This window comes from Meleagris gallopavo, chromosome 14 (genome assembly GCF_905368555.1).
Source record: "Meleagris gallopavo chromosome 14, MGAL_WU_HG_1.1, whole genome shotgun sequence".
Lineage (NCBI taxonomy): Eukaryota > Metazoa > Chordata > Aves > Galliformes > Phasianidae > Meleagris > Meleagris gallopavo.
Genome location: NC_139417.1, coordinates 4,383,501 through 4,403,730, shown reverse-complemented (window position 1 = coordinate 4,403,730; position 20,230 = coordinate 4,383,501). Strand labels below are relative to the sequence as shown.

General features: G+C 40.3%; 1 protein-coding gene across 3 annotated transcripts in view; it reads left to right on the top strand.

Annotated features, from left to right (window-relative positions):
- The first annotated feature begins 2,363 nt into the window (after nt 1-2,363).
- Nucleotides 2,364-20,230, top strand: part of VGLL4 (vestigial like family member 4) — an 83,938-nt gene continuing 66,071 nt past the window's right edge. Inside the window, exons 1-3 of one of the 3 annotated variants that reach the window (XM_085235972.1) lie at nt 2,370-2,484; nt 2,570-2,633; nt 12,404-12,480. In XM_085235972.1, coding sequence (XP_085092098.1) covers nt 12,417-12,480 — 64 coding nt within the window. In that variant the 5' untranslated portion in view covers nt 2,370-2,484; nt 2,570-2,633; nt 12,404-12,416. Of the gene's footprint in view, nt 2,634-5,630; nt 5,777-12,403; nt 12,481-20,230 lie in introns of those variants that run through there. The other 2 variants (XM_085235971.1, XM_085235970.1) reach the window with 2 other exon arrangements.

Sequence of the window (20,230 nt, the reverse complement as noted above, 5' to 3'; positions counted from 1 at the left end):
CTAGATGAGGAGATTCTGCATGCTTATGGCAAACTCTTACCCTCATCCTTGGTTTAATCATTTAAAAATGCATCTCTGTTCCCTTTCTAGCTTTCTAGTAATTTCGGTAGGAATCTTTCCAATAGCAGGTTACTTTTATCTAGTAATTTGCTGGTAGTGTCTTTGGTTTAGAAACAGTTCTGTCAACTAAAAACTTTTTCTTGCAGCTTTGAAATGTATGTAAATTATGTAGTTTACACCGATTTAATACGTAAGCTCAAAACAGTTTTGCATCTGATCATGAAATGCAGCCTATTCTTTATTTTAATGATCCCAGTTACGCTAAAATTTATTTTTTCATCTGAGAAAATTAAAATAAGAACCTAACAAGAAGTGAAATCTATTAGATGGATGTGATAATGCCCAAGAGGGGGAGAAAAATCAAGGAAAAACGTATATAACTTATTCTGAATATGTAACTACATCTGTGTATCACTGATTGTACTGATCTTTCTTTTACACTGAGTTTATCACTCAGGGTTTTGCAGTGAATCGTTTGTGTCCATTTTATCATTGTTAATGAACTTGGACAAAACTTCTACAAATTAAAACCAGTGGGTTAATGCTGAGGAGTGCTTTTAATCTGTCAGTCTGACACTCCTTTTTCTGCTTAGGTATCTCATCTTTTTTCATCTGATGGGAATCACCATAGGGTACAATCTTCTTTCTTGGAACAAAGCAAGCAAAAGTACCTGTGGTTAAATGTTCTGAAACAACAGAGTTAGTGGTGTTCATGTTTCTGTTCAGCTCGTGAAGTATTTTACTGTTTGCTTTAAGATTATGCTTCTGTTCTGACCCTGCTCCAACTGAAATTACAGAGTCTCTTTTTAATCTTCCTCTGGATGATGGGGCAGGCAATAATGAGGAGGGCAAGCTTTGTCTTGAAGCAGGTAATAAATAACCAACTCCATCAACTTACAGTTTGGATCGACTTGTCTGTCTGGAATTACTGCTATTTAACATATTATGTTCTAATGAAATAATAAACTATCTTCGAAAAAATTAGCGTCTTTTAAAATCTTATGTGGTATGTTGTTTTGATTTTTGGATGTGTTTTTACATGATAGCTTTGAGATGCAATGCAAACAAATCTAGATTTTTACAGAGAAGAGCTTGAGATTCAAAGTATAGCAGTCTTGGCATTGAAGAAAGTCTGTTTGCTTGTGAGGCTGTGTAATTTGTTTTAGATAAAAATGTACTTTGACATGGTTTTAAAAGATGCTGCCATTGATAAAAATATTTAAAGAAGGTATAAATAGATGTATGCATTATAACTGTACTGACAGATACTATGAATGAATAACGTACCTTATGTAGCCTGTGATATGTACAGGCCTGCTCTGAAAGTAATGCCTCCCATTTTATGTTGACCCACCACTTCAGAGGAAGATGTTGGTGATATGGCTGTAGAGGTTGAACCTTCCCACCAATATTTCATTACGGTTTCTTACCATGTAACACATGCTCTTTGTATTTATTGTAGTTTCCATGGAAATAAATAGGAGGTATTACTTTCAGAGAGATGTATGTGTAGTGTTGTTTTGTGATATCTTTGGAAAAAGTGTTTGCTTTGTGGCACAGACTTAATTATCTTTGTGCTGTGTTTCTACTAGTACATCTCACCCTTCTGTTTAGACTTGACATAGCTTCATGTATTTCTGTGGCATTGGAGAAGTATTCTTACTGCTGCTGCTCAAAAAAGCAAAAGTGAAATAGGAGCGAGGAGCTGGAAGAAGTCAGATAATTCCTCTTTAACATGCAGTGAATGCCTGCTGGCAAATCATTGCATGCAGTGGGCACCTAAAGAATAAAGCTCCATCTCTTCAGAGTTGGGTGTTTCTTCAATAAACAGCACGACATGTACCCCCTGCTACTACTAACTATTACAAGCTGAAATCACTTGAAAATGGTTTAACAAAAGCAGTTTTGAGCCTCATTCCACACTGAGTATCCCTGTCTAGTTAACACTAATGTCACTGACAATATCACTGCTGTGATCCACATGTAAGGAAGTACTTGCCCAAGGCATTTTTAACCAACTGTTATTACTGTGGAAACGTTTTATTTTCTCAATTGGTTGTAGAACAGATGTTAAGCTTAATTTCAATAATAATTACAGGATTAATGAAAGAGTCTGCAGAGCTAGGACATCAGATCTCCCTATGTATGACTGCAGCTGTTTGATACATTTCCTTTTTTCTGCTCTGCTTTTTTTTGGGGGGAGGTGTTTTTTAAACACCTTAAAACAATCTATGAAGCAATGGTAAATGTTCCAGGAAATTTTTTAGTGTACATAGAAAACAGGTTGTACCGCTTGTGAAGTAGTAGCGTCTTGTCAAATTGAGCTGATTCTACCTGTTCAGAGGGCTCAGGGACCACGGGCTGACACAAGTTCAGGGCAGCAAATATTTGGCTGACAAGCATTCTCCTCAGCAGAAAATCTAGGTAATACTGCTGTAACTGGAATGCACACTCACAGCTCTTGACTTGAAATCACTTTTCCTGTATGCTGGTTCCTCCCGGTCCACAGGTGTGCCATAGTGTTGTGCCTCAGCTGCCTGCTTCCAGTCCTCATTCGCTTCTGGATCCCTCAGGTAAGTCTTCTGTTGCATTGGCATATGGAGTGTAGAAGCAATACTGTGTGTCATTCCACTGGAATTTCACTACCCTCCTCACCCCACCCCCTTCCCACTTATCAATTTTCAGTGATTAATACACATGGAAGAACAGGTGTCCATTCAACTGTGGTCTGTTGTGGGATTTGAATCACACCTTAAGCTCTCTGTTGGGTGCCTAAATTCAGGCTGAAATTTTTCGTTTTAGTTCAGGTATAAACTGTCAGCTATCTCGGTCAGTTTTCGTGTTTCACAAAGTTTAGTTTCTGCTGGCATTTAGTCAGCAAAGAGCCTTTGATACCATTCACTTGCAAAGTATGTGCAAAATGAGAAACAAATTGTAACACCCAAGCAAGCCAAAATATTGTTCATCAAACAAGATTGTTTTTGATTTACTAATCTGTGAATTTGCCTTTAAACAGCTTGGCTAAATATTAGCATGTGTTGAGTTCAGTGCATAAACAAGCTTCTCTTATGGTTTGATAGCTGTTACGATTTGTTTTTGGTGATTTCCAGCTTTGACAATTAACAGGTTTTGTTTTTTTTTAATTGTTGTTTCAACAAATGCCGATGCCTAACTTCAGTGGTGAAGTCTGTCTGTACTAGCAGTGTTTGTGCAGGAATGCATAGGGTCATCTTTCCCAGAGGCTGATGTTTCCTCAGACTTCTTAGATGGTTTAATAAATACTCTTCTAAAACTTCTGCTGGGGGGCTGTAATAGCATATGCAAGGATCAAAAGCTGTTTTGACCTCTGTTTTTTCAGGCTCCTCCTCATCCCAGGAGCTCTCCTTAACAAAGAAACTTTTCCTCCTTCTTCCCCTCCAGCAGTTGTAAACAGGAGTGGTGTACTTCTTTCCTTGAAGATACATATTCAAAAGGTTTGTAATTATTCTACAAGTCTACAGCAGTTCATCCTCATGATACTTACCAGTGTCTATTTGAGATCTTTTCTCAGTGCCTGCGGTTTTGTTTTCCCTAGTTCAGAGTCTTTTTTTTTCTTGTTTAGTATTTTAAATATTTTTTTTCTACATCACTATTTACTATTTTGACTTTAATTTTCCAAAAATTAAATAAAAATCCTGTTCTTCCTGGTAGTGAAAATACTTCCCAGTTCAGTATTAAAATATCAAAATAATAAGACAACAAAAACCAAACCATAACTATTATCCTATATCCTATAAATATCATAGGTTAACAGTTAAATACATGTATAAAATAATGTTTGTCATACTTCTTGCATTTCACTTTTTTAGCCACTGAAATCAGTCCATTGGATATACTTAGTGCTGAGTCTGAATCTGGAGTTCATTTAGTGTTTGGAATGCATTTCTGGCTAGCTTTTGGTGGCCCTGAGATCTCATGACCTGTCCTTGCAAGGATATGAAAAGGCTTCAATATCAGTTGCATGGTTTTGTTAGATTTTAAAATCAGAGTTGGTGAGCACAGATCCATCACAGGCTCTGACTTACGCAGGATCAGGATGCAGGGTTCACCTCTGACGGTTTGTTTCCATGCATCCTCCCCACACCGCTTGGTGGGGCTTCTGCATTGCCGGCTGTGCTGTGTAAGTGTGGGAGTTGTGCTTCCTCCCCTCCTTTGTGCTCAAGTCCCATTTTCAGAAGCTAAAATAAACCTTTCTCTGTCTTGGTGCTTTTTTTTTTTTTTTTTTTCCTTCAGTAAAGAAAGACAGCTGTGCTGCTTTTTATCTCTTTATGCATGTGTCAGAATATATGTTTGTCATATTGAGAGAAGGAAGAATGAGCTGACTAAGAAATATCACGAGCATAACTGTACTGAGATGTTTTGCTGCTGCCTGGTGTCCTTTCCAGGTCCCACCACATCACCACAGCCCCGACTCCTTTGGTGGGTCTGGGGTTGATGAGTTTTCTTATCTCTTAGTTGTTTTATCAGGTAAGGCCTTGAATTAGTGTGCTTATGCTCTGTTTGATCCTTTGTAAGTCATAGGATCTCAGCTTCTGATAAATGGTTCTTTCACATGCACGACTCTGACAGCTTCATTTCATGACATGGCTGAAGGCCGGCTCGGTGTGTTGATACGCTCCTGATGCACTCAAGTCTTGAAAATATGGGGTTTGGAACGAGCATTCCTGCAAGTCGTGGGGGATGGTGCAGGAGTGGATGGTGCCCAGGGGTGCGTGGTGACTAATATGGGCTGCTTGGAACTAAAGAGGAGCCCCGGCCCTGGGAGCCTGGATGTGTTGGAGAGTTCCTTGTCGACCAAGGCAGTCACTCAGCTTTCCTTTCACACGTCGATTTTTGGCTACTTTCTCAGAGGGCTGAATGAGTCACATTAACTACAAGAAGGAACTCGGGGAAAAAAAAAACAACTGCTCCCACAAACAAACGTACCGCGCTTCGGGAGTAACGAGTCGTAAACAGGAAATAAACGCGGAGCTGTAGTATCGGCAAATGGGATTTGGGGCCGGGGGCTGCAGGGCTGGAAAAGCTACTTTCTGCCGCTCGCACTGAGCCGACGGGGGGCCGGTGAGAGACTTTCTCAGCTGCAGACTGATAGACAGCTTTAATTCTAAAGGCGTGCGCTGCGTTTGCTTTTAAGCTTGCTTTGCTTTGTTCTCCAGAGAAGCGCCGGTTTCCCACAGTTCCCAAAGCGCTGGGCGCCGTCCGTCCCTACCTGCTCTCCGCCCTTCCCCACCGCGCCATCCCCGCGGGCGCTGCCCCGCCCCGCGCCTCCCGCAGCCGCCGTGGGGGCGCTCCGTGCGGGCGGGGCCTGGCCGCGGCTCCGCTTCCTCGTCGGCGCCCGCGCCGCGCTCTCCTACCTGCGAGGATATGATGTCAGCACCTCATTACCCTAATTATGCTGACCTCATAGCCCGGCCCGGCCAATGGGGCCGCCCCGCTCTCCCCACCTGCTAGCAACAGAATTCCATCATTCCTGGGATTCCTCCCCGGGCCCGTGCAGCGAGCGGCGCCGGGGCCAGCGGCGCCTGCTCCGCTCCGCTCCCGGGCTCGCCGCCCCGGCCCGGGAGTAAACAAGCGGCCCTCCGCCCTCGCCCGCTGCCGCCGCCGCCGCCCCGCTCCGCCGCCGCCGCCCGCCCGGCCCCGCGGCCGCGCCGCCTCCTGCCCGCCCGAGAGCACGCTGGTGAGTGAGCCCGGCCGCGGCGGGGCGGAGGCGGGAGGAAGGGGACAGGTGGCCCGCGGGGGCGGCGGGCCCCGGGGCGCCGAGGGGAGTGCCGGCGGGCGCTGACAGGCGGAGCGCCGCTGTCCCGCCGGAGCGGAGGAACTCCCGGCGCTGCGGGACTTCTGCCGAGCCGGGCCGGGTGCCCCAGCGTGCGTCGGCGCGGGCTGTGAAGAGCGGGCGCGGCGCCGCCCCGGGTAACGGGCTGCCCCGTGCCTGCCCGCGGGGCCTGGAGCCGTGGCGAAGGGGCGGCTTTCTCCACGGGGTTGGGTCCTGCCTCGGGCGAGCGGCGGCTGCCGGCCGTGCTGTGCCGTGCCCTCAGGCTCCTCCTGGCTGCGGAGCGCCCTCACGGCCCGCCACGCCGCGCCGTCACAGCAGAAGGTGCTGAAGCCGGCTGCTGGCAAACGAGCCGCCCTAAGTTTCTGTCTGGCAGCCTGTTGCACAGCTCTGGGACCAACAAAGCAGCGTTTTGACTGCCGTCTTAAATTCACACCTTGGCTTCGATAGAGTGTATTTTTCTTACGGAATTCGACCAGCAGCAGAGGGTCCTGTGGTGCAGATCTTTTCGAATGAGTCCTAAGGGCACTGCTAAAGCCTTTTCACTCTGCATCTAGTATATTCTGTTTGTAGAGCCTGTTTTTTGGTCGTTAGCAGTGCAGATTCGGATTCTCCCCGGTCAGGCTGAGTTTATGCTTCCCAGATAGCATCAGAAGTAATTAACTTTCAGAGCCAGGCTGACAGCAGGTGACACCTGTGCGCCTCTTTACTGAAAGTGGGAATTTAGCAGCCGTTTCAGCTGACGAGAAGCTGTGAGGGCAGCTCCATTCCTTTTCACTGCTGTTGCAGGGTTATCAGGAATATGAAACGATGGGAATCTTGTAGTTAAACTAAAGCAGAGTAACCTGTCAAGTGCTCCATGTCCTCCTTGTGGTGTAACTTTTCTGGAGAGTTGAGATCCCTGTAATGTTCTCTGTGCAGTGATATTACGGATTATTATGTAGAACTGTATGAGGTCTGGCAGTTATCTGTCCCTATTGCTGTAGTAATATGTGAGCATTTATAAGGCTTTCCTAATACTTGTTCTTTATTTGTGTTTTCCTGCATGCCTACTCTTAAGGGTATTTCTGATTTTGCTTTGTTTACATCCCTTACGTTTCTTCTGGTCGATATCACAGTTACCATCATGATATTTTATGTCAGGCTGTATTATTTACACAAGATCACTGCAAGTCACAAATGGCCAACAGATTGGCCCATCTTGGTAGAATTTGGAAGCATCTACACTTATATTGTGTTGGGGTTTTTTAGCAAGCCACTGTTGCTGCAAAATGGCCCAAGTGTGGAGAATGGAGATGGGGCATTTTGGTGCAGGATGCTGGCCTTCCTCATCCCTGCTCAGTTATGACTCAGTGCTGTGACTGCCACCAGTGGCTTGGAGTAGCAATTAAGCTGGTTCTGTAAGTGCTGAGTACCCAGCGGTGCTGCTGGAAGCTGAAAGCCTAATGGGGGGAATTAGGGCTTGTAGTTAATCTTGGTAGAAGATAGCTGGTATAGACCTCTTGGGCTTGTTAACTGAAGAAGCATTACAGAGCGACAGGAGATACACACGTGTGTATGTATAAATATGTAGCTTTGGTAACTAACATGATTTGAAGACACTCAGAAGGTTGATCTGTTTTCAGTGTTGGAAAGTTTTCCATTATAAAAGGTCCTGATTGGTTCCTTTTACTATGTTTAGATGTTGCATACTCTTTTTATATCAGAATTTGTAACGTGATGGATTTTTTAGGTTCAAGAAACAGTCAAGTTAGACTTTTCCTGTGTAATTTCTTGCGTTTGTTAGCTTTTAATTCAAATACTGTTATTAATAGATTTCTTTTTAGAATGTTTCCATGTTAAAGAGGATTTACGTGTCAAGAAGACAAAAAACATAATGCTAAATGCCAAGGTTTTGCTTTAAGCTTATCGTTATATACGTGGCACGTTTCTGTTTGGAGATTTAGCTCTTCATGCTTTCCACACACAAAACAAGCAAGTAAGAACCCAAGGTAGTAAACAAACACATTAAAAATAAATGGTACTTTGATTCCTCTGATCAAGGAGCTGAAACTCGCTGTGAAGATTTTACTGTTGTAAATAAGATCAGAACTCTGTTTAAACTGAACGCTTAGTAGTTAGCATTTTGTATGGCTATCTCAACATAGGATTTATGCATCCCCCAGTAGAAGCTGTGGTGTAGGTGCAGTTGAAGGAATTCAAACATGTTGTGGCTTTTGGGGACGTATATTGAGTATAACATGCTTGTCATTAGCCTTATTCACAGTGCACATATGCTTTACTCTCTCCTATCTGAAAAAATAAAAGCTCTTGACTTGGTTTTCTACAAATTGTTGTGGTATATTCCTTTCCTCTGCAGCCTTTTCCATTGTGCTGATAAGTTGTTTCTGGATTTCCTTTTCCACTGCACTTTCTTTCATTGAAATCCACTGAAATACCCCTCTTTCTCTGCCGACTTGGGATTATGGCACTTGTCTAGCAAGCACTTTGCCTGCATCTTTCTAGGCGTCAGGTGCTTTTGTCCTGTTTGCCCATGCTCTTCAATTAATCATGTTTTCTTTATACCTCTGATTATTTACACTTCCTTCACTTTCATCCTCGTTCCTTGTTGTTTCTGGAGTGTCTTGTTTTTGTCTCACTTTTTCACTGCTATAAAGGACTTTATTTCTTAATCCACTTCTCTCCTTCCAACTTCATCTGTGATTTCCCCAGACACGTGAATCCAAGTACCACATTTTTCTCTCCATCATTGAAAAGTTCAGCCTTTCACTCTCCTTGGCACCATTCAGATGTCTCTCTCTAGTTCTCACTCAGCAAGTTTGAAAGAGACCTCACAGTATTGTCTGCTTTCAGAAGTTTTTTATTAACTTGTTTGCAAGAGCTGTTGACTGCTCTGCTATTCTGTATGTCAGTCAGACCTGTGATCCAACTATTCTTATGAGAGTGACCTCTCTTTAAATCTTCATGTCCAAGCTATGTCTACACCCTACTCATTTTTTTTATCTGCCCAGCATTCTCTGTGCAGACCTTTTGTTCTCATCCCCAAGTGTATGTATCCCCTTTCCTGTTTCTACCTTGTTACTTTGGATCCCAGTTAAGATCCCTTCAAGCCAAAAGCCATCATAGCTCCATGCTGATTATTGCTGCAAGCATTATCTTTTCTATTTCTCTTTCCTTTCTGTTCCCTCACTATTCCCTTTTTGTTTAATCAGATATGAAGTTTGTCTCTTATTGGAAATCTTTCCTGACGTACCCTGCTGTGAATAATAACTGTGGGATTGCATGAACGTCCTGTTGCCTAGTCTGCAGTTTGTCTTTGGTTTCCCTACTGCTTGTTTATTTAAGTTTTAAACGGGCAGGTTTAGGATTTTGCCCCGTATTCTTTCCCTGATGCTCAGAGGGTACCGTATAAATCCATGAAAACATTTCATGGTTCATTTTTAAAAGACTTGATTTCTCTAATGCTACACTCTGCTTATGTTAACAGGCATTTGATAAGCTGAGCATTTGCAGAAGCTTAAAAAGGAGGGACAAAATAATGTGTTTGTTTCGTTGTACTGACAGGTGTTTTGTTCTGATGAGTCAGTGATAATCATTGAAATGGTGTCTGAACAGCAAGCAAGTTACTAAACATCTCTTAAATAGGATTTTACATTCTAAGTCTTTGCTATTTTTCAGAATGTTTTGGTGCTGCTGTGCAGGTGAGATGTCAGACTAGGGAAATACTGAGTAGAAGCAGTAACCATTAACTAATAATTGAAATTACTGCAGATAAAAATATCTTAAGCTCTTGTAGAAGTACTTTCAGCTCACACTGCTTGAACAGTTACAATTTTGTTACAAGTAAGAGACTTAAGCTGAGAGTTGAACTGTTTTCATAGTGTTTAAATCAAGTCTAGCCAGAGGAAGTTAAGTTTGTGTACTTCATCTTGCTAGGCACTTGTTTTCCCTTTTGAGACCTGGATATAGACCAGTTAGCACGTAGGCTAAAATACTGGGGTTTTGGTTTGTTTCTAATGCTTAAAGAAATTTTGGTGTAACAGAGAGTTAATGCTTTTATCAAAACCCTGGGAATTGAACTTTCAGTTCTGAAATACGGCTGCTTAGGGGAACGACGGGGCTGTCCTCTGAAGGCTGGCTGAGTACATGGAGCAGTTGCTGTTCTTTCTGAGATAAATGAGGATTTTGAGCTTTGAACCACCAAGGGAAGATTCTCCTCTCATTCTCGTAGGCAACCTTTGTTTCTTTTCTGAACTGCTGTCCATGAGTTGTTAGCTTAACTTAGGGACGGGGGGATATTTCATACTGTTTGAATATAACCTGGGAGTTTTTAGCTCCTTGAAAGTACTTTCTAAAACCGTCAACGTGCGCAGCGGCCTTGAAAAGTCACAGCACATGTGGAATCGCATGCTGGCACTGGCAGATGGCTGCATAAGCAGCATCCCTTCAAGGAAGCTCTTGAACAGGCACAATGTTCTTCGCGGGGCATTCACTGTTAGCAAAACACTTCTGCAACTCTCCGTGATGTAAACTTTCAGGAGTGTACAAAGCTACAAAACTGTATTGAGGATAGTTGTGCTAAAGTTGTTCTTAAAGTGTCTAATTTCCTGCAGAGAATTGAGACTTGGTTCCCATTTCCTTCTCTCAAGGCAAACCTCTGTCACCAGCTAACTCTCTCTATGAGCGAGTTCCGGAAAGCTCTCATTATTCCAGAATTACTGAAACACTCGAGGAAAGCAGCAAATGGAAAACTTGTTTTCAATAAAAGACGTTATAATACCCTTTGCGTTATTCTTTACCGAGTGTTTTTCTAAAGAATTGACCAAAAAACTCAGCGTTCTTTTGAAATGTAGGACAAAGCTGGTTAGTGCTAAGCCATGAGATAGCCGTCAGTTTGGTGTAGCTGCCTCATCTGATCAGAAGCCTTGTCATCTTTATTTCCAGCAGAGCTTTGGCTTTGTTAGAAGAGTCTGTGTGAGAGGGTCAGCAATCAACAGCCAGAGGGAAAGAAAGTGGTGCTGTTTTAAAGTCCTTGGAAAACAAAAGGAAGAAAAGAACCAACCATCCCCGGCTAAGAGATCGGAGTGCAGTGATGGAGATTTCCTTACTGAATGCTGCTTGCTTTGATTTGGAAGAGGGAGAAGTTGAAAATGATATCAAGAAATATTTAGTTAAGACAGACTTTGTAAAATCAGAGTCTAAGATCTTATTTTCTAAAATGTGTTGTCTACCTATACTGCCTTTAAAGAAAAGAGCTGACTGCTCTGTCTGAGTTAAAGTACCATTCTTGAGCAGAAGCTGATTCTGACAGCAAGGGAGAATGTCTTTATCCTTGAGCGTGATACTTGGTTATTGCAAGCTTCTCCATTCTTCTTGGCAGTTCTGTGGAAACAAGACTGGATTTAATCCTTTTTTGAAAAAAATATATGGAAACTTAAGCGTACTTAAGAATCCTTTATCTTATGCTTTAAAATCTTTGATTCATTTTAGAGTCTTTGACTTTACTTAGGAAGAGGGAGGGAGGATCGTGAGGCTTATCATTCATAGTGCAAAGCCAAAGAAATGGCTTCCCAAACATGTGCTTGTTGTTAAGCTCATGTACACGTGTTTGAGATTTCTCTGAGATTTCCCTTTTTTCTTCTTTTTCTCTTCCTACTTTTCAGTGTGGTTTAGAAATAAAAGAGAAAATTACAGTGAGCAGTTTTTATGGCAGTCTATCATACAGGCTTTGGGAAGGAAAAAAAAAAAAAAAAGAAACTACAAAGACATTGTGAGCAGTCTTAGGGTAGTCTCTGTTCCTCTATTTGTTTTCCTAACAGTTCTGTCTCTGCAGCTGTCTTATTGTGAAACATATACAAGTTGCCTGCCTTTCAGTGCAAGCATCTTGACAATGTGCTGCTCTCCTCTTTACTTTCACTTTCATATCTTCTTACATAGAAAGCATTTCAGTTTTGAAGCCATTTATTTAACACTTATATTATCTTTATTAACTTTTTTTTTTCTGTGAGAGAGACTGTTGCTTAGTAAGCTCCTGAAATGTACGTTGTTATGGGATGGGGTTAATTTTTTCAGTATGGAAATAATACGAGTTGTGTGGGGAAAGAACAGGTGCAAGAAGTTACTGAGGTGTGATGGTGATTATGTAAGTTACAGTTTTCTGTCTGTGGCATACAGATGCACACTGAAGGCTTGACCATATATTCGTAAGTAAGAAAGCGTCTTAATAGCTTACAAGCTTTAGGTAATTTCACTTTGGGCATAGGAGAATATGGGGTCCAAATTTATTGAAGATTCTGGGTCTAAAGCAATCTTAAGCTGATATGGGTCATTGGGCCAGCTGTCCAGGCGAGTTGCATCTTTGGATATTGTCTCCTTAGTTGTCTGCATGGAAGGAAGGCATGCGGAAAGGAAGAAAACCTTAAAAAATGCAGCAGGCAAGATGATAGGATTTCTAGTATTTGTAATTTAGTGACCAAATAACTGTGTACTGTTAAAGCATTGTAAAATTTAAGACCTTCTCTCTGAATTTTCCAGGATCCAGAGAGGAATGGAGACTCCATTGGATGTTTTATCAAGAGCAGCCTCTCTAGTACATGCTGATGACGAGAAGCGTAAGTCTGAAACTTAGTTCTCTGTTTCCTGGGTCCAGATGTTTATGTTTGCACTGTGTATTAGCCTAGGAGTTGGCTTTGCTCATTTTTGCAGCTTTTTGAATCTGACATGTAGGAAGATGTCTTTAGAAGTCCTTAAAACATGGTCTTTCTCTAATGCAAAACCAATATAATGCATGTAAATTGCTTAGTATGCAAAACAGTAATTCCTATCACTTTAAAAATGTGTTTTCCCATCTATAGAAAGGTGCCCAACTTTTCCTGATTAGTTTTGCATTGTTAGAAGACAAAGAAATTGTAGTGGAGCTGCTGGCCAGCTAAGGAGAATTTGAGAACTCACACTCCTCAGTGTTTTCAGTTAGGCATATTCTCTTGTAGGAACACATAGCTGGGTGTGCATGGATGGATGGGCAAAGATTCCAGCTCATAAAAACTGTTAGAATTAGTAATGAGCATTTCATTTTCCTTTCAGCGCTAGTAAATGGTGAGCACAGGATGTTAGCTTGGTAAATGTCAGTTGCAGCAATGGAGTAACACGTTGCCAGTCTTATGGGTAGCATTTTAACTTCTCTTAGCATTCACATTGAATGTCTAAGGTGTGTTAGCCAGTGTCAGCAGAATGTTTTCATTTATGGCAAATTGCAGTTGTGCTTTTTAGAATGAAGTGTGAGTAATAGCTTTGTTTTTCAGTTTTTTTCTGAGTAGTGTATATTTCTTGGCTATCAAGCTGAATAGATGCTAACTAGAAAAATGCTCTTCCGGCTTTTGAACTGCTTTTGTGTTCAGCTTCTGTGCATCATCTCCTCTTAAAATGAATTCCGCTTTTCTTTTTAATCTTTGCTCTTTTATTGTATGTACTTTTTTTTTGGAAAGTGAAAGCTTTTAATGTTTTATAAAAGAATTCATTACTACTGTTGCTTATCACCTTACTGAAGTACTTGCAGTAGTAAACAAACACTGCGTGTTTGAAGATGAAGTTCCATCATGTTTGTCCATTCAATATTCAAGATAACAGTAGCTCACTATTGAAGAAATTTGAGCAGTGGTGGTTTTATACTCCCATGAGCTCTTTTCTATTATTGTCTCTAAGTTTTATAATGAGTATTGCTGTTGTTCTTTCATGTTCGCTTCTCTGCTAGATAAGGACTGAATTTGTACTGATCCTATTACAGTGGGATGATTTAGTTTAATGCTACAGATGTTGATTGTAAAATGAATAGCAGTGAAAGTCCTCAAGGAAATTTCCCTGATTTTGGCTTGAGAAATTTCTCTTGTAAGCTAACTTGCTTATAAAGAGAGGACAAAAGCTTGGCCTGTTTTCCTTTGACTACTTATTTTTACTACATAAAATTAGAGGCACTACTTTTGGAGTAGTCCTTGCATATTTTTAGTATGCATTATCAATTTTCTTAAGTTTGAGGTGCAGTTTTGTTGTTGTTGCCTACTGTCTAAATTCTCTAGTTTGAATTTGATTTTGAGTTCCATGGGGTAGGAATGTTGGGCTGGATTTAGAGAATCCAGAGGAAGTCTGATTCAGTGCAACTTGCATGTGAGGAAGCTGGTGTGTGTCTGGTTCTAATTTACATTCCTTTAGTTTTACTACTTCGACTTAATTAGATTTATACCACTCTGCAACTTCTGGCTTAGATCGTCTCTGAGTTTGTCCTGTTGCTGTGCACACAGCTCTGTGCACCAATCGTGCTATTGTATGAAGAGCTGCTAGAAGGAAGAAATGGTAGCCCAGGCCAGTAGCTGAACTTTTTTTTGTTTGTTGACCTGTGGAAGTTGTACCAGCAAGTGTTGCTCACATTGTGTTGCAGAATGGATAGTAAGAGGCTGAAGTTAGTCTTAGGCCTGAATTAGGCAGACATCCTTGAGCTTTCCAGTGAAGTGCCTGGCATTCCCCCCTGCAGTTTTAGCACCGGTTCTTCTCTATATCTGTATATCCCATATTGAATTCTACGTAGTTGTTAATATCCCAGTCACAATGCAGAGTGGTAAAAACATTAATGTCTTACCCAGAGTCTTTTACTTTTGTGCTGGAACAGAAGTTTGTCTACAGGACAATTCCTGATGTCCTTTATACGTTTTGTGTTTGAAATTTTTTTGTTGTTTTGAATGGAGACAAAACGACTGAAGCGATGGCTTTCCTGACATGAGGATGTTCTGAAGAGATGAGTGGTTAGGTTCCAGTGGATCAGTAAATCTTCACGTAAACATGCTTATGGTCACCTAAGGTAAAAAATAAGATTTGCAAAGAGCTAATTTGTCACTTGAAGACTTGTCACTAATCACTGAACTGACAGAGGAGGAGGGAAAGGATGTAGGAAGTGAGTGCTGTTTATGAGCAGCTGTTCCAAGGTAGGTAATGTGCAACTCTTCATCCATAAGTGGCATTTGTAAGGTGTTGCTGCTTGGTGCTTTTTTCCCCCCCTAAGCTTTGTTCAGTGGGCTTTATATGAAGTGAACATCTGTAAGGCCTGTGTATGCATTATGTCTTTTTAATGTTATCAGAGCTAGAAACCTGACCAAATGTTGATTTCTGTAGAGATGCAAAAGTCAAGTTTACTATGAGATTTTTGATGCTGCTCTTCTGTTCTTTCCCTAAACCACACTTACTGGAATTGTATTGATCTTTCATATCTTCAGTACTTACAGTGGCTAATTTGAGAAGACCACAGTTTCAGATGGTAATATTTTAGTAACTCATTACTGGTAATGCAGTTTTCCATAACTCCTGTAACTGTGCAGATGTTCAAACATTGTGAAGTGTTATTTTGTATTTATCTTGTGTAAAAATAAGGATTTTGAGAATTGGTCTTTCAATTATAAAAAGTGATATAAAAGCATAATGTTGTTATTGAGGAAAAAATATTGAAAGAAGAAGCTGATGAGAGCTTGCACACATAGTACGCATTGCAAACACTGAGTATCTGTCCTGTGATATGTTGTTTATACCTCCTTCCAATGAGCAATTCCAGTTCATGAATATGGGAATGGAGGAGAGAAAAAATGTGCTGTTTCTTACCCTCCCAGGATAGCATAATGAAAAGTCTGGTTTTGGAAACAGAAGACAATATACTTCCACAAGGAAATGAAAGATTTGGGAACAGCTCATAAATGGCACAAGAATGTTCAGGGTAATAGCTTTGCATTCTAGTGCATTGTACTGATTCCATAATAACTGAGTCTTCGTTTACATTTTGAAACCCTGCAGTAGAGGACTACATTTAAAAGAAAGATGATCTTTGATCAAGCTGTTCTTGAACATGTGGAGGAGTTGCATGTGATATCCTTTCTCTACATGTAAGCCTGGAATTGCTATTCTGCGCTTCTTGCCTGTGATGACTGTTATTCTTTGGCAGTAGTTCCTTTTATCTGGCTTAGTTTAATCAATTTCAAATAATTAAGCTAGACTGTATAGTTGGTATGTCTAATACAGAAAAATTATTGTGCTTTAAAATCCCAGCCCTAATCTATTTTGCAGTGAAGAGATGGATAATTTTTATGAATTAAAGCCTGTTCTTATGGTCAGAGCTTATCTGCTGTGTTTAGCAAAACAGAAACTTAAGCTTTCCGAAGGAAAATCTGATTCCTAAGCAGTAATATTTATGTTTGTAATCCCTCAGCAGCTATTGAAGGTGTTAAAACTGGATTTGTCAGTTAGTCATTTATTTAATCAATGATGGGGAAAGAAGGAGTCCTGTTAGTTTTGGAGCAGAATTTGTGGCATAACTCATCTGTTAGTACTGAAAGGAAGAGAAGTATGGAAGTGTGATGTTTCTGTTTGGTAGCAGTGTGATGGAAAAACATATGTGGTTCGATCATTGAAATGCAGCCTGAGTCATCTGTTGGTGCTGCATGAATACCAAAAGCCTTAAATAATGAAATGCTGTGAGTAATGACATGTGTAGTATTATGCTTTTAGATTTATGAACCATATAAACTAGGAAAATATTAATATTTCTGCGTTTTTAAGTATCAGTTCATCTTTTTTTCTTCTTTTTTTTTTCTTTTTTTTTTTTTTTCCCCCATAAAGCACTCAAATGGCTGAATTCCTGACCTTCTGCTCTTTGTTTTCCAAAAACACTTCATAGCTGACCTTAATATGTTCAGAGAGGAGCTTTCTGTGAAATGATATCAGGGCCATCTCATCATCCTTAGGATTTATTTGAAATTAGGAGTGTTAGAAGGGAAAACTTATTCCTTGATGTGCTTCCCTCCCACCCCCATACTCTTATCTCCACAAAACTTCACCCTTTATTCTCCCTCAAAGTTTATTGTAGCAAGGAAATAAAGAATGAGTAGCACTACGTTTTCAACTTGTTAAATAGGCTGGAAAATGGGACTGTTGTCTGCCTGGCGCCTAGATGTGTTTTAATAGCAGTAGAACACCATTAGCATACTCAGTGGAGTGATGGTAATGCCTTCAGGAACAAAGTGTCTAAATATGTATTTTTAAAATTAATTTTAAAACATTTTGAAGATGTTATCTGGGTACAGTTGATAAAGATGCTGTAGCATCCTTCAGCATAGCAGATGTTTTCTGAGCCAGCGTGGCTTGGGCACAAACCAGCTGCTCCGAGTTCCGCGCCGTGTCAGCCAGACAATAAGTCTTTTCTTCCTGAGTCCCTTCTACCTAATTGGTGATACAATGTTTGCAGTGATTGGTGGCATTACCTCCGAGGAAATTTTGTTTGCTGAAATGCTATCTCTTTAAATGTTGTTTGGCACAGAGAGGGAAAAGAATCTTCTTACTAGAATGGAATTTGTCATCAGATACCAACCACTGCTCTGAAAACTGCAGCTGAGTGAATACCGTATTGTTAAGCATGATAGCACATACACAAGCATGTGGAACTTGTCAATGCACATGCTTCTAAATGATTGTAGTCTCTGAAACAGGATATCTGGGACTTTGTGCTCTTTTGGTTTGGTCTATTCTACAGAACTAAATATTTGTTACTGTCTGAGCTTGGGGGAAAAATATGGGGAAAATTATTCAGTCATTGTGGGTTTGTTCTGTTTTTTATGGTGGGTGATTGGGAATATGCAAATGGGGGATTTTTTACAGCTAGGCAGAATATACTAGCTTGTGAAAACCTGGCCATTTTTATGTAGTAGATGGTTTTATTTCATTAAAAAACTAACCAAGTTCTTCCTCAGCTAGGAGTGCTGCAGGCTGACTCGTGAAATGCAGGGTGCTTTCCCAGGATCTTCTTTCCACATCTGTAAGAACACAGAGAATCAGGGCGTGCTTGGACACATGCTGTGTCACACATGAAAAGCTAGTGCACTCTCATTTAGGGCAGAATTAGAGAGAAAATACGTTGGATTTGGGCTATTTTCTGTTGTCTGTCCTTTCTCTTGATTGTGTTTGTAGTTACTGCAACCTCTTATCCTTTGAGTCTGAAAAGGTAAGAAGTAGGAACGCTTCACAGCTTCCTGGCTGGCCCTTGCCAATAGGCATGCTGTCCCTCCGTTGATCAGGTTCTATCCACCAGATGCCATACACTCTGGAATGACTCTTACCCATTTTCCAGATGGCAAAGCAGGACTTTTTGGGCAAGAGAATGTCTTTGGTGCAGTGTAACAGTTCTTCATTTTGTTTACACAAGTAGGCAAATAAGGAAGTACATTTTGCTGGAAGCAAATTAAAAGCCTGTGTTTAAGAAAGGAGGATTCAGAAAGCACTATGTTCATTTTTGATTTAATGACCTTATGCTGAATCAAAGGATGACTTTATTTAAATACATTGGTTTTATACACAAAATATGTTAGTATTACCGTTGTGAAGTTGATTTCTTTACAGGGACTGTGGTGTTAAAATTGAGGTCGCTGACTCCTTTTTCTGTTCTGCAGTCTTCAGTGAAATGATTGTAATGTGTTTGGAGTCCTGTTGTAAACAGATATAGATCCAGGTTCTTAATGAGCATATGTTTGGTATTTTCTCTTCCCTTGCTGATAACCTGGGCTTTATTTATGGTTTGCCATTGAGATTCTGACTTGAATGATGTGGGATCTGAATGTGGGTTTTCCCAGTCCCATATGAGCGTCCTAGTTAATGGCTAATGAAATGAAAGGAGAATAGAGCCAGTTATCCAGTGGGATATTTTACTAATTCATTTCTTTTGTTGTGATTAGAAAACAAAAAATGATATTTTGCTTCGGACTACAGAGAATGTATTTCTCCCCAAGAAGCAAACCCCCAAATGATTTACTTATAAATGTCCCTCTTTTGCTGTCGAACCAAAAATGAACTTACTTGGGTAATTTTTATGACAAATCTTTAATGTAGTTACAAACAGTGCCACTACAGAAATGTCTGTCATCCATAAGCCTGAAAGGAGAAATGATTGTTACTTAGCAAGTTGTGAAGTGATTTATTACCCTTTGTTGTTGGTTTTGTTTTTACTTCTGCTCCAATTTTAAACTTAATTTAAAACTCATTAATTAAAATCTGTCTCAAAAAAATCCTTAACTTATTACAAAGCATTCTTGTCCATCTGCTTCAACAATATTGTGTCTGATGATAATACCTTGATAATACAGGAATTAAATTTGCTTTGCATGTATTTATTGTTTTCTAAGAGAAATTCTAAAGGGTAGCTGGACAGAAAGGCTTTTGTTTGTTCTTGTGTTCCCATTTTAAAATTGATTCATTTTATCCCATGCAGCAGGCTTAATTTTCCTGTAACTGTGGCAGTAGTGACGGCTTTTATTTTCTGGGTTATGCCTCTTTTGTCTGTTTGGTTCATGTGGGAACATCCGTGTATTAAGCTATAGCTTACTATGATAAATCTCTGGCCTTTATTTGCGTTCCTTAGAACCAGGATATATCTGGCTCATAACAGCAAAAGAGCAACAGTTCATCTTTGGCTCCATCTGTCTCCTCTCTTATGTATATATTTTTAAATCCTAATGTCCCTCATACTGAATTTACCTCCTAATTGTGGTATAAATGGAGAACCTCTTTCAGTAGTTGTTGCCCTTAGAATTATCTTGTCAGTAGACAACGTCATTCCAATAGTGGTCTGTATTTCAAATAGTTAAAATTCAGCGGTGTTGGCCTTCTGATTGAAATCCATGGGCTTACTGTGCAAGGGCCTCAGTCTTTGAGTCAGTTTCAGAACACGTTTTGCATAATACTGGCACTACACAGATTGTTTCGTTATGCCATACTACTATTCTTATATACCAAAATTGTGAGCTCTACTATTAGAAGTAAAGTTGAATAGTTAATTAGATTTAAAAATGTTGTATTAACATCTATAGTAGTCCTTAAGAAAGTTGTTTTGAATTGATGAAATAAGAAAAAAAACTTAAGAATGTCAATTAATTCATGGTTTGAATTTGAAAGAAAGTAATGGATATTTTGCTTTTTCAGTGTAAAGAAAATTTACAAATTTTTAATCTATCCTTTTAATAAAAATCTACTTTTTTCTTTTTAAAGTAGGCAGTTATTTAATCTTGATCGAAACCTCTGAGCTATCTGCTTCTTCCTGGCTATGGTACTTGGTAGACTTCCATCTAGTGTAACAGCAATAACTGCTTACATTAATGTCTCTTCAGCTGCCTTAATCTGTTGGACTGAGCTTCTCATGACTTTCAACAGATGTTTTGCCTTTAAAGGTCAGTTTAACTTTCTGAACAGACCAGCTCCTTGCTTCCCAGAGCATGCCAACATAGTTAAGAATTGGAATGTAGTTTGACATCAGGAATGAAATTTCATGAATTTCTTTTTAACTTC